This window comes from Elephas maximus, chromosome 4 (genome assembly GCF_024166365.1).
Source record: "Elephas maximus indicus isolate mEleMax1 chromosome 4, mEleMax1 primary haplotype, whole genome shotgun sequence".
NCBI lineage: Eukaryota > Metazoa > Chordata > Mammalia > Proboscidea > Elephantidae > Elephas > Elephas maximus.
This window is the reverse complement of record NC_064822.1, coordinates 124,597,632-124,610,918: the sequence shown is the minus strand read 5'-3', so window position 1 is coordinate 124,610,918 and position 13,287 is coordinate 124,597,632. Positions and strand designations below refer to the sequence as shown.

Below are 13,287 nucleotides of genomic sequence, written 5' to 3'. Positions count from 1 at the left end.
AAACCCTATGGAGCAATTCTATTCCATAACACATGGGGTTGCCGTGAGTCAGGATTGATTCCATGGTAACGGATTTTTTCGTTTCATATATATTAAGGAGGCCTTTAAAGTATCTATCCCTATAGTTGGGTGCTGGTGAAAAGCAGAGAAAAGAGCACAGACTTTGGCCTCAGCTCAACCCAGGTGTGAATCCTGGCTCTCACATTTTCCTCGTCGTGTAACCTTCCACAAGTCACGTAACTCATGAGAACTTTAGCTTTCTCATCTCTGTTACTAGCTTCTCAGTGCTGTTGTAGTAAATAAAATAATGTCCGTGGGGCTGGGCACACAGCTGGAAACAAGTCAGCCATTAGGATTGTATCCTTAGCATAGAAGGACAAAAAAAGAATGAAGGTCTAAAGTGGCTAACGGATAGGATAGGCCCTTCTACTGCTGGCACCCAGCCAGTGTAGTTAGACCAGCTGCCCATACCAGCCCATCCACTCTCCACTAGACTTCACTCCAAGTCAGATTCAGAGCATCTTGATTGAATAAGCTTGAAGTGTGGGAAAACTGTACAGTGTTTGTATACTGTCATGGATGGGTACCTGTCATGGATTGAATTATGTCCCCCCAAAAATGCATTTATCAATTTCGCTGGGCCATGGTTTCCAGTATTGTGTAGTTGTCTTCCATTTTGTGATTCTAATTTTATGTTGAAGAAGATTAGGGTGGGATTGTAATACCTTTACTAAGGTCACATCTCTTACCCAAAGTAAAGGCAGTTTCCCTGGGGTGTGTGGCCTACACCACCTTTTATCTTACAAGAGATAAAAGGAAAGGGAAGCAAGCAGAGAGTAGGGGACCTCATATGACCAAGAAAGAAGCAGTGCCGGGAGCAGAGCTTGTCCTTTGGATCCGGGGTCCCTGTACAGAGAAGCTCCTAGTCTGGGGGAAGATTGATGAGAAGGCTGACACAGAGAAAAAGCCTTCCCCTGGAGCTGACGCCCTGAATTCAGACTTTTAGCCCACTTTACTGTGAAAAAATAAATTTCTTTTTGTTAAAGCCATCCACATGTGGTATTTCTGTTATAGCAGCACTAGATAACTAAGACAGTACCTTTCCACACTGACTCTAGGGCATGGCAACTGTTTGTAGACGGTCTTGTAATTAGCAGGCTTATTAAACCCCTAGTTGCTCGCCAGGTCTCTTGCCATACTAATTAGGATACCTAACGGGTGTTGGTTGCCTTAAATGCTTATTTATTCTTGTCCATAAGCATAATTATCAATGCTTTTTTTTCCAACATGTGTAAGAAGATGAAAACACACTTTAAGAAGCCAATTACACATAGAAATTTTATGAAATTTAAATGGCTAGAAACTTTGCAAATTGTATAAAAGCAGTGAAGGTTAAAAAACCAAACTAACTTCGTGTCCATGTGCGTGGCTTTCCATAGAATTACCCTCCCCACCACCCCGGTCTGTTCTTTTACTTCCACCCCTAAAGGTATCATTTGACATTTGTGTCGGGGATTTTAAAAGAAAAAAACCAAAACCAAAAAAATAAATAAATAAAACCAAGGAGCCACAGCACACATTATAGGATCGAAAAAAAATGTTCTCCCTTCCTGCATATCAACAGTGATATGCGCTGTTTCTAATTCTCCTCCAAGCAGCTTGTTCCCCAGGTTAGGTGTTACTGTAGATCCAGGCTTACCTCATGGACATTCCGTAATATATGGCTCCGAAGTAAGAGATAGACTCACACTTGTCTGACCGTCTCTTTTACAAGTCATTTACTAAAACCTTAATGTTAGTAATGATGATGTCATGCCTACAAAAGCAGCACACATTAACTACTGAGCATTTAAATAAAGGTGATTGTTAGGACTTACTCCAAATCTCTTGGGTGAAAGCCTAGGGAATATTTATGTCATGCGGCGAAGGTATGTGCTCACACCAATCAATTGGATCAACCTCAACGAAGAAAGCTCAAAATTTTATATCATTTATGGTAAAGACCCTTAAAGTTTAAGTCATTACACTTTTAACAAGCTTCCTAACTAGGTCCAACTTTTTTGGAGATATAGAGAAAAAGGCTTTCTCAGTAGTGTAGATGTGGCCTTATGTGGGCCACAGTTAGGATCTTGAATTGTCCTTTTTACATTTAGATGAAGGATGGTTATTAAACTCTGAACAATTCTGGCAGGAGCAAAGTGACCGTGGTAAACCTCTTGATTGAGCTATTAGACCCTTAATTTTACATACATTTTATAGTCATGCCATCCAGTAGAACTTTCTGCAATGATGGAAATGTTCTATATCAGCACAAATTCAGTAGCCATCAGCTACCTGTTGCTACTGAACATTTGCTAGTGCTACTTCTTAGTTTTAATTAATTTAAATAGCTATAGGTGGCTAGTGGCTACCAAATTGGTCACGCAGCTCTAGAATCATAAAAAATAAGAGACCTTAAAGGCTTTAGTGGTATATTTTGAAACATTGGCATGAAGTAAAATAGACTAATCCTCAGACCAAAATAAAACATGGTAATTTAATGAAATGTAAACTAAACCAAAAATTTTTACATATGTATATTTATACATATATGTGTATACATATATATACCTATATCCTAAAACCTATCCAATGTTGCTGCAGGGTCAAACTAAAATAATAAGGTACACCCCAAAGTGCATTAATTAGTCTGTCAGGTTTAGTGGATAATTGTCACATATGGAAGCTTCAAATATGGCAGTTGAGAAAGCAGATGTATTATTTTTGTAGAGTCCCTCCTAGAAATGTTCCTCAGCTGGCCAGCACTACTGAACATGCCATCAGATATGCATTGTGGTAAATGGCTGAAAGACTTCACATCTCAGCCACTGAAGAAGAGTGTAAACTGCACAGGAGAGAATACAGTGGCGGATGACTCTGTATCAGGCACTCTTATTGCTTATACCTGCCAGACTCTGGTCATTGGCATCCAGAAGATCAGACATACCGCCAAATGTAGAAAGAGAGATCTAACTATACTATATTTCTGAGTAAAGAACACAGATGATCCTAAGACTCTCCACACCACTGTTACAAATTAAAACTTAAATGTAATATGAAAAGAGGCAGAGACACTGATGCTAAAGTTGTTTTGTCATAATCTTGTAATGACTTCATGCAAAAAAGGGACAGTTCAAGTTAGATAAGTGAACTTGGATAAAATCGGTTTAAGAGATAAGTTAAACCTAGGTACAGGTTGATTGGTAATACCAACTTTCTAATAGATCAGTGATCTTTACCAATAAAAGTGCTCATATGTTCCATTTAATTCCAGTAATAATCAAAGGCATTATTTGAACTGCATTTAGTACCAACATTTGTGAAATGTCTACTATTAGACGAGTCTATGATGATAAGCACTTATGTAAAGGTTCTTAGCTTACAAGTAGAAAAAACTGATTCTGGGAGTTTATTGTAAGGATTTTGTAGTCTCTTTTTTTTTTTTTTTTTTGAGGGAATCAAAGCAGGAACAGAAGAGCCAAAATAGTGGAAATCCAGAAACCTGGGGACCTGTTCTGGGGTCTGAGCAGCCTGTGGGAGGCTTTCCCCTAGGGTTCTGCTATTGATGTTTCTCAGCTCCAAAGGCTCCCAGCTATGTTTCTTAGCTCCAAATGTCAAAAGTCCAAGGGAAGACAGTGATGGGCCTAGCTTAAGCCAGTCAGCTGTGGCTTGGGCAGAGGTAGATCCAGGTTTTGTGGGGCCTGAAGCTCATGCAATTTGGAGAGCCTTCTTTAAAAAAAAGAATTAACATGTCCATCAGTGTTCATTGCAGCACTGTTTACAATAGCCAAAAGATGGGAACAACCTAAATACCCATTAACAGATGAATAGATAAACAAAATGTGGTACGTACATACAAGGGAATATTAGCCATAAGTCCTGATATATGCTACAACATGGATGAACCATGAAAATGTTATGCTGAGTAAAATAAGGCAGTCACAAAAGAATGAACATTGTATGATTCCACTTATATGAAATATCTAGAATAGGCATGGTATAGAGATCAAAGATTAGTGGTTACCAGGGGCTGGTGGGAGGGAGAGGAAGGGAGAGTCATTGCATAGGGGACACAAAGCTTCTGTTAAGGCTAATGGAAAATCTTGGAAATGGATAATGCTGATGGTTGCACAACGTGGTGGGCACAAAGTCACTAAATTGTACATGTGAAGAATGTTGAAATGGCAAAATTTTTTTTATATATATACTTAACACAATTAAAAAAAGAAAATACCAAATACAAAATGCTAACAGCACTCCAAAGCAACCTGGACAGAAGAAATCACAAATTCAGTGCCTATTGCTGCTCCCAAAAGGGGAAGTGAGACAGAAGGAAAACTGAAGTGAGAAGAGCCTGTGGTCTTAAATGATTGTGGTTAAAATGTATTTCCTTTGCATATTTTACAAAAGCATTTGACCATGTGAACATTTTATTAGCTTAAGCTTCAGTGCCCCTGGCTTGCATGGATCCCTTTCAAAGTCGATTTTAGCACATCAGACTTGCAAATGTTTGTGAGGATTTGTAACAGTCATCAAATCGGTACATGGGACTATGTCTTCTTCACAAATTCAGTCTAATTATTTAATTAATGACCAAGTAACTTTTTAATACTTTATTTTATTTTTTTAGTTAAGGAAAAGAATAATGGCCCTGTCTTTTGGAGAAGTAAAGAGCCTAGAAGTCTGAGTGAATCATCTCTTAGGTGAGATTATTGCTTGCTGACCAACTCATTTTACATTTCAGTTTGCTTTTCTTATGACTATTTCTCTGCTAATGGCTTTGAACTGAGTTCTCATATATGTAATAATAAAGATATTTTGATTTCCACAGAAGGAACTTTCTCCTAAATTCAAATCCAGTTAGATAGTAAAGTATCATTTTTCTCATTTTAACTGAGTATAATCAATATAAATAAATAATGGATTAAAATTAAATTAAGAAAAAAATATTAAACTCTGGTTCTGTGTGGGGCACTATATTAGGCCCTATAATGGATACAAAGATGAGAGTTTCTATTCTTCAGTAGCTGGTTCTAACCAGGACATATGGCATTTACATAAATAAAGATACTACAGAGTACACATACTAAGTGTCATAAATGAGTTTGAGCAAATTGTTAAAAGATTTTTAAAAAAGGAAAGATCATATTCAGTGTGTGGGGGCAAGTTAAGATGCTGGATGACAGTTGGTATATGGGGATGGGATATTTTAGTTGGTGAGAACAGTAGAATAGTAGAAGCTAAGATAGAAGCAGAAAAATAGAACATATATTAGGAACAGTAAGCTTGTCCAGTGATTTAAAAACAGAAAGTGAAACTGGGCCCACACGTTAGAGAGTTTTAAAAGTCCAGATGAAGACTTTACATTTCATAAAGTAGGAGAAGCTATTGACAGTTTTGAGCAGGAGAATGATATGATTAAAACCACTGTTGCAGAAAAGTAATCTGACAGTTGTACTTACAATGGATTGAAGTGGGGGAGAGACCAGAGATTAGTGGAAATTAGTGAGAATCTGAATTGGGGTAGTGGTAGTAGGAAGGATGAGAAAGGGATGATGAAAGAGGCATCTCAAATCCAGAATCTACAAGACTGGCAATTGATTGAAAATGGGGGAAATGGAGACAGAAGCCACTGTGGTTTCAAGCTAGGGTGGCTGCATGGTGATGCTCTTCAAAAAAATAAGAATGTCAGGAGGGATAAGCCCAGGTGATGCTTCAGACAGGCTAAACTTGGTCCTAGTGGGCGATCCTGGTGGAGAAGTTCATCTGGCAGTTGAAATTTCAGTTGGAAGGTGGAAGAGAAGTTGGGTGTAAATTTAAAATGGAGTTTCCTAAGTTGTATAACTTGAAATCTGACTCTGTTATACACTTTAAGTATCTACACATCAGAAGGAGGAGTGGAGCATAGTATTTTAAGAGCTGCAAGTCAGGGGATATATTAAAGAAAGAAAAAGCAACCAAGCCCATAGCTGTCAAGCTGATTCCAACTCACAGTGACCTTATAGGCAGCAGCTGGTGGATTGGAACTGCCGACCTTTTGGTTAGCAGCTATAGCTCTTAACTACTGCACCACCAGGGCTCCAGGGGATATATAGGCATGGGGAAAATTAATGTGGGTTGGGGCCCTGAAAGGCAGGTCATGGCATGGGGGAAATATCCAAGTTAGGAAAGCATTGCCAGATGCTGTAAAGGAAGCGTGAACTTCTAATTGGGCATTATTCACACACTTAGGGTATACCATGCTGCTCAATAATTTAGGTTGCTGGGGAGGGGCCTTCTCTCACTGCATGGGAGGTTTGAACAAGACAGTCTACAAGGCCTCTTCTACACCTAAATTTCATTATTAAAACTTCCTTTCTCTCTCTCTCTCACATACACACACACACACAAATCTTGATTTAAGATTTTTTCTTCTACTAGGAACACAGCACCCATTTGCCTTACAGAATTTTAACTTTAATTTGGGACAAGAAGATTGATAGAAAGCTGGCTACGGTTAACTATAAGTTTCTTAAAAAAAAATCTTAGAGGTGTTTAAATAGAATTTAAAGAATTAGTTTAAAAATGGATTCTGTATTCCTGTCAGGGTTCTCAGAGCTTTGAAGGTTCTGATTATATTTGAAGCTAAAACATCAGAAAAACTTACAGGCTAAGACAGAATTGATTAGTAAGTGTTTTATTAGCATTGCAAACCATAGCTTATAATGGACAGTGGGACCCCTTGATAGTGCCAGTATTGGAGAAAGCACCAACAGCCTCTGTAGCTGAATTCTTTCTACCACGGTTTCTTAATGGAGTGATACAGGTATTTTGCGTGGGACCACATGTTGTCATGTGGAACAGTCCCACACACTGTGGGACTTGAGCATACCTGGCTCTTGTCCACTAAATGCACGTAATGCTCCCCATTTATTGTGACAAATAAAAAGCACCATCACACCTTTCCTGCAGAACCACCCCTGCTGGTTCCAGCTTTCACCATACATGTCAAATGGTTCAGTGTGTTTCCGTTTCCCCACTCCTGTGCTCTCTCTCTCTTCTCTGGACAGTCCTCTCTCTAGCTTTCCTTAGTAAACATCCTTTTTCCCTCTGTAAAATTCTGCACTTGGATTTTCATTGGCACACAATGTGATAACTTAGTAAGACAAATTTAAAATGGTTCCCCCGTCAGTGCTATTTATATTTTAACAGGCATCAAAGCCGGAAGCTGAAGGAGAGAAACTCTATTGGTAGTAGTTTTAACAGCTTTATTGAGGTGTAATTGACATACAATAAACTGCACATATTTAAAGTATACAGTTTGTTAAGTTTTGAGATATGTCTACACCTATGGAACCATCATTACAATCAAGATAGTGAATATATCCATCTTCCCTTCCCTGCACCGGAAACTTTTTCAAGGCAGTAATTGGGGCAATTGTAGGGCATATGTTGTTTGTTTCCCATCTCTCAGGGCTCACTGTCTTTCATTGCTGATGTCCTGTGTGTTGAAAGTATTTCACGTATTTTGTCAAGGTTTTTTGGTTGTTTCAGGCAGGAGGGTAAATCTGTTCCCTATTATCCTGTTTTGGCAGGAAGCAGAAAAAAAAAAAAACAAACTAGTAGAGTTTTAAGCTTGTACCAGTATGTATGGAAGAGGGTTTGAGTAGGTACCAGATCCTTCCTGAAGCCAGTGATGGTTCCATAATTTTTATCAAAGTGGGTCTTCGGGAAGCAAAAAGGTGGGGTTAGGGAACTCATTTTTTAGACTGTATGTTCATTTGGGGTAGTTTTGAAATTTTTCTCTTGGCTGGCACAAATATACTGCTTTTATGTAGCATATATATTTATTTGGGAGCTCTGGTGGCACAGTAGTTAAGCATTCGGCTGCTAACCAAAAGGTGGGCTGTTTGAATTCCTTGGAAACCTTATGGTGCAGCCCTTACTTTGTCCTACAGGGTCACTATGAGTCAGAATCCACTTGACGCCAATGGGTTTAACGGGTATATTTATTTATGGTGGCTTGGGGGAGGGCTATTAGAGATCCTAGGGTGTGAGGGGCACTAAAGACCCCCTCATCTTGGTCTCTGCCCTTTGGAACCTGCTGTTCAGTCCAACTCCTCAACTCCAGTTCTAGTCTATAATAATGAAGATAATCATGACGCCCAGAAGGACCCTGATTATCAAAGATTTATGTATGCCTGCTATTCTGCCTTTTACAAAAAAGGCAAAACCACATAGTTTTAGAAAACTTTGTAAGAAAGGTTAAGCATCAAAATAAGGTTAGTTAGAAAAGTCGATTGAATAGGAAGGCTCATTTCCACCAGCACTCCCCCTCTTTGAGGTTAGATTGGCTAACCAAAAAAAAAAGAAAAAACCCATTGCTGTTGAGTTGGTTCCAACTCATAGTGACCTTAAAGGACAGAGTAGAACTGCCCCATAGGGTTTCCAAGGACCACCTTGTGGATTCTAGCTGCAGACCTTTTGGCTAGCAGCTATAGCTCTTAACCACTACTCTACCAGGGTTTCCTGGATTGGCCAAAGGGGCTTAAATTTGCTTGTCAGCCAGAACCTGGGAGATTAATTGCTGCTTCCTAACGGTGTTACTGCTGCGAGATTAGTCTACACTCTTTGAACATCTTGACTAGGCCATGTGAGGAGTCACCCCAGATCATCTGGGGTGCAGGAATAAAGCTGACTTGCAATAATAGCAGAAATCCGTGGTTTTCAAGCCTGAGCAAGCAACAGGATTTCTTGGGGGGCTGGGGAGAGTACAGTGTCCTATGCTGCTCCCCAGACTACTGAATCCAAAACCTTATTTTTCGTACCTCCCTAGATGATTCTGTTAGTTAACTACCAAGGTTTGGGAATTACTAGGCTAGATAATCAACAATGAGGCCAGTCTACTCCTGGATCACTGAGAGTCCTATGAGTTCTACACCTATAATATATCCCTAAGATATCAACTTCTCTCTATCTCTATTACAATACCCTAGTACAAGCTGCCATTATCTCTCACCTGTACTATTGCAACTCCCCTAACTGACCTCCCCACCTTAATTCTTGGCACCTCCCCACCACCACCTGAATCTAATATCCACCCTAAAACCAAAATGATCTTTTAAAAATTCTAATTTCTTGCCTAAAACTTTTCAGTGGCATTCCATTGCACAGAAAACAAAACTTGCTGTCGAGTCTATACTTTCTAAAAAGCCTTGGCTTTCGCTTACCTCTCCAACTTGAGCTCAAGTTACATTACCCCTTGCTCACCACACTCTAGTCACACTGGTAGGGCACCTTACTCTTTTTACAACTCAGGGCCTTTGCACTTCTGTTCCCCTCTTAACCCTGCTGACCAGTTTGGCATCCTTATGAAATTAGATTGTGCTGCAGTTAATTGTACCTCATTAGGAAAACAGAGATGGAAGACAACAACAACAACTAAGAACTTGAAGCTTATATTCTTCTTCAACAAGAAGCATTTCTTGGGTGCCCGGCCACAATCGACGACTGCCCTGACAGGGAGCGCAACAGAGAACCCCTGAGGGAGCAGGAGATCAGTGGGATGCAGACCCCAAATTCGCATAAAAAGACCATACTTAATGGTCTGACTGAGACTAGAGGAATCCCAGCGGTCATGGTCCCCAAACCTTCTGTTGGCACAGGACAGGAATCATCCCTGAAGACAACTCATCAGACATGAAAGGGACTGGACAGTGGGTAGGTGAGAGATGCTGATGAAGAGTGAACTAATTATATCAAGTGGTCACTTGAGACTGTGTTGGCATCTCCTATCTGGAGGGGTGATGGGAGGATAGAGAGAGTTGGAAGCTGGCAAAATTGTCACGAAAGGAGAGACTGGAAGGGCTGACTCATTAGGGGGAGAGCAAGTGGGAGTACGGAGTAAGATGTATATAAACTTATATGTGACAGTCTGACTTGATTTGTAAACGTTCACTTAAAGCTCAATAAAAGTTAATTAAAAAAAAAAAAAGAAGCATTTCTTGGCAGAAAGTAGAAAATAAGAGTTGTGTTATTCCCCTCTGCATAGCAGGCTCTGGAGCCATACTTCTTAACTTCGAATCCTGACTATGCCTTCAGCTAGCTATTTAATCTTCCCAGGTTTCACTCTCCTCATGGGTTTGATGGGGCTCATAATAGTATCTATCCCACAAGGGTGATATATAAGGGCTAAATGATGTATGTATAAAGTGCTTAAACTGCATGTATATGTATAAAGTGCTTAAACTGCAGGTCGTACTTAACAAGTCCTTATTAAAAAGCTAGCTCTTTTGTTATTGCTGATTATCAGTAAGTCAATCACTAAGCAATAACCTAGTCAGCTCCTCAGACTCCTTGATCATGGCCTGGGGCAAAATGACGTTCTACTTTTCCTGCTCACTAATAATACTATCCAAAAAAAAATCAAACCCATAGCCATCGAGTCAATTCCGACTCATATTGACTCTATAGGTCAGAGAAGAACTGCCCCATAGAGTTTCCAAGGAGCACCTGGTAGATTCAAACTGCCAGCCTTTTGGTTAGCAGATGTAGCTCTTAACTACCACGCTACCAGGGTTTCCAAATAATACTATTAAAAAAAAATGTTGTTGTATAATAATATAATGAGATATTAATATAGATGAGGTACCATTTATATTAATTGTCTAGTATTTCTTATGCAATGGGCTGTTCTAGTTCTATTAGAGGACCAAGTCCTGTGTTTATGTAAATACACTGTGTGTATAAGTATATGCATCTAGTATATTTAGAAACTCAAGAGAAAAGGTTCAAGACCTTTAACAGTTGTCCTTATAATAAAGTCTTTATTTCTTGTTATTTCCCAAAATCGACTCTGAAAACATTAGATTTATTCTGTCTTGTACATAACTTGCTCATAGTTTATCATAATTAACAAATATTCATTGATCAATTATACATCTATAAAATACAAAAATATTTATTGAGCCTTAGAGTGGATGATGCTAGTTTCTTTAATATCTATTCTCCCTCACTCTCCTCTCTTTTATCACTACCCATCCTCTTCATTTCTCCTTCTCTCTTCCTTTATAGACTTGTTTGAAAATTTCCCTGGAATATATACACAGGAGTATAATTGCTTTGTACATTCTATGTATCAATTCTCTATTGGTTTTAAACATTATAGATATCTCCTGTTTTGTCATCTGCCTATTAACTTTGTCTATGCTGTGTCCTTTATTGAATAGAATTCTTAATTTTCATACAATAAAATTAATCAAGAAGGTTTTGATTCCAGCCAAGATGGAGTAAGCACACGGAGTGCAAGTAACAACCCTGAACAGAATGCATCGAGCAGCCGATTGCCTGATTAAAAAAAAAAAGAAAAATCAACCTTTCCATAGAATTTAAATAAGGCCGAGAGCCATGTAACAAAAGGTCCAGGATACAATCCAAAATTACTCAACATTTGAAGAACCAGAAAAAACTTAACAGCTCACAAGGGAAAAGACAACAGATATCAACCCTGAGATGACACAGATGTTGGAATCATCGGACTCAGCACTTTAAAGTAACTATTATAACTATGCTCCAGCAATAAGGGAGAACACTTTTTGAAACAAATGGAAAAATGGAATGTCTCTGCAGAGAAATAGAAGATACAAAAGGGACCAAACTGAAATTTTAGAATTAATAATACAATAAAAATTTTTAAGAGTCACTGAATGGGCTCAGTAAGAAGAATGGAGATGACAGAGGAAAGAGTCCAGTCTGAACAACAGAGAGAAGAAAGTGAAGACAAAAGGACCAGAATCTCAGGAAACTGTGTGACAAGAAGCTCAGTGAACCCCAAACAGGATAAACTCAAAGAAATGCACACTCAGACACATCATAATTAAGCCACAGGAAGTAACAGAAAATTAAGAAACATTTAGAGCTGCATCACAATACAATGCAAAATGCATGTGACTCGGCTAAAACAGACTTTAGAAGGAAACAGACTTTAGAAGGAAATGTATAGCTTTTAATACACTCACCAAGAAATATGAGAGGTTAAAAAGCAAACGAGCTAAGTATTCAACTTAAAAAAAATGTAAAAAGAGCATTCGAGCAAACCCAAAGAAATAAGAAGAAATTAATAATGTTAAGGGTAGAAATCATTAAAATAAAGAACAATGGTGATAACAGTACAAAACAAACAATAGATAAGACTAGAAAAAGAATAGCTGGTTCTTTGAAAAGATATATAGATCTCTGACAAGAAAGATCAAGAAGAAAATATGAATGCAAATAAAATACAAAATGAAAAAAAAGAGAAATACCTACAAAGAGAACAGATTTTTAAAACTTTAAACAAATACATGTTAACAAATTTTAATTTCTAGATGAAACGACTAGTTCCTAGGAAAATATAAAATACCAAAATTGACATAAGAAGTTATGAAAATCTCAAAGAACAGTAATGAAAGTTAAAATAAAAAGTCCCAGATGTTTTTTCCATAAGTTCCATCTTTAAAGGAACAGTTGTTCAAAAAATTACAGAAATAATGGAAGCTACTCAGTTTTTGTGGGTTTTTTTTTTTTTTTTTTGAGAATGGTATAATCTTGTTCTCCATACCAAAAAGGACAACAGAAGACAAAGACCCATGACATTTATGAAACTAGATCATAAGTAAAATACCACTTAGCTGAATCTCAGGATCCCTGGTGGCGCAGTGGTTAAGTGCTCGACTGCTAACCGAAAGGTCGGCAGTTAGAGCCCATCAGTCGCTCCACCTGAGAAAGATGCTGCATTGGTGCTCTCATAAAGATTACAACCCTATGGGGCGGTTCTCTGTCCTATAGAGTTGCTATGAGTCCGAATTCGACTCCATGGCAATGGGTTTGGTGGTTTTGGTAGCTGAATCTAACCGTGTATTAAAAATATCATGATTAAGTAAGATTTATCCTAGGAATGTATAAACCCCAGTGCCGTCGAGTCGATTCCGACTCACAGCGACCCTATAGGACAGAGTAGAACTGCCCCATAGAGTTTCCAGGGAGCACCTGGCGGATTTGAACTGCCAACCCTTTGGTTAGTAGCTGTAGCACTTAACCATTACGCCACTAGGGTTTCCTAGGAATGTATAGACGATTCAAAATTTGAAAAATCTGCCGTAATTTGCTACATTAACAGGTCAAAGAAGAAAAAGCTGGCCATCTCAACAGGTAGGGTAAAAAAGCATTTGATAAAGTTCAATATCTATTCATGTTAAAAACTGAAACCAAACTAAGAATGGAAGAAAAGTT

The 13,287-nt window shown here is 38.5% G+C and overlaps 1 protein-coding gene across 1 annotated transcript in view; it reads left to right on the top strand.

Annotated features, from left to right (window-relative positions):
• Positions 1 to 13,287, top strand: part of C4H12orf56 (chromosome 4 C12orf56 homolog) — an 88,197-nt gene that overhangs the window by 28,229 nt on the left and 46,681 nt on the right. The window contains exon 3 of the mRNA XM_049883767.1: positions 4,670 to 4,742. Coding sequence (XP_049739724.1) covers positions 4,670 to 4,742 — 73 coding nt within the window. The remainder of the gene's footprint in view (positions 1 to 4,669; positions 4,743 to 13,287) is intronic.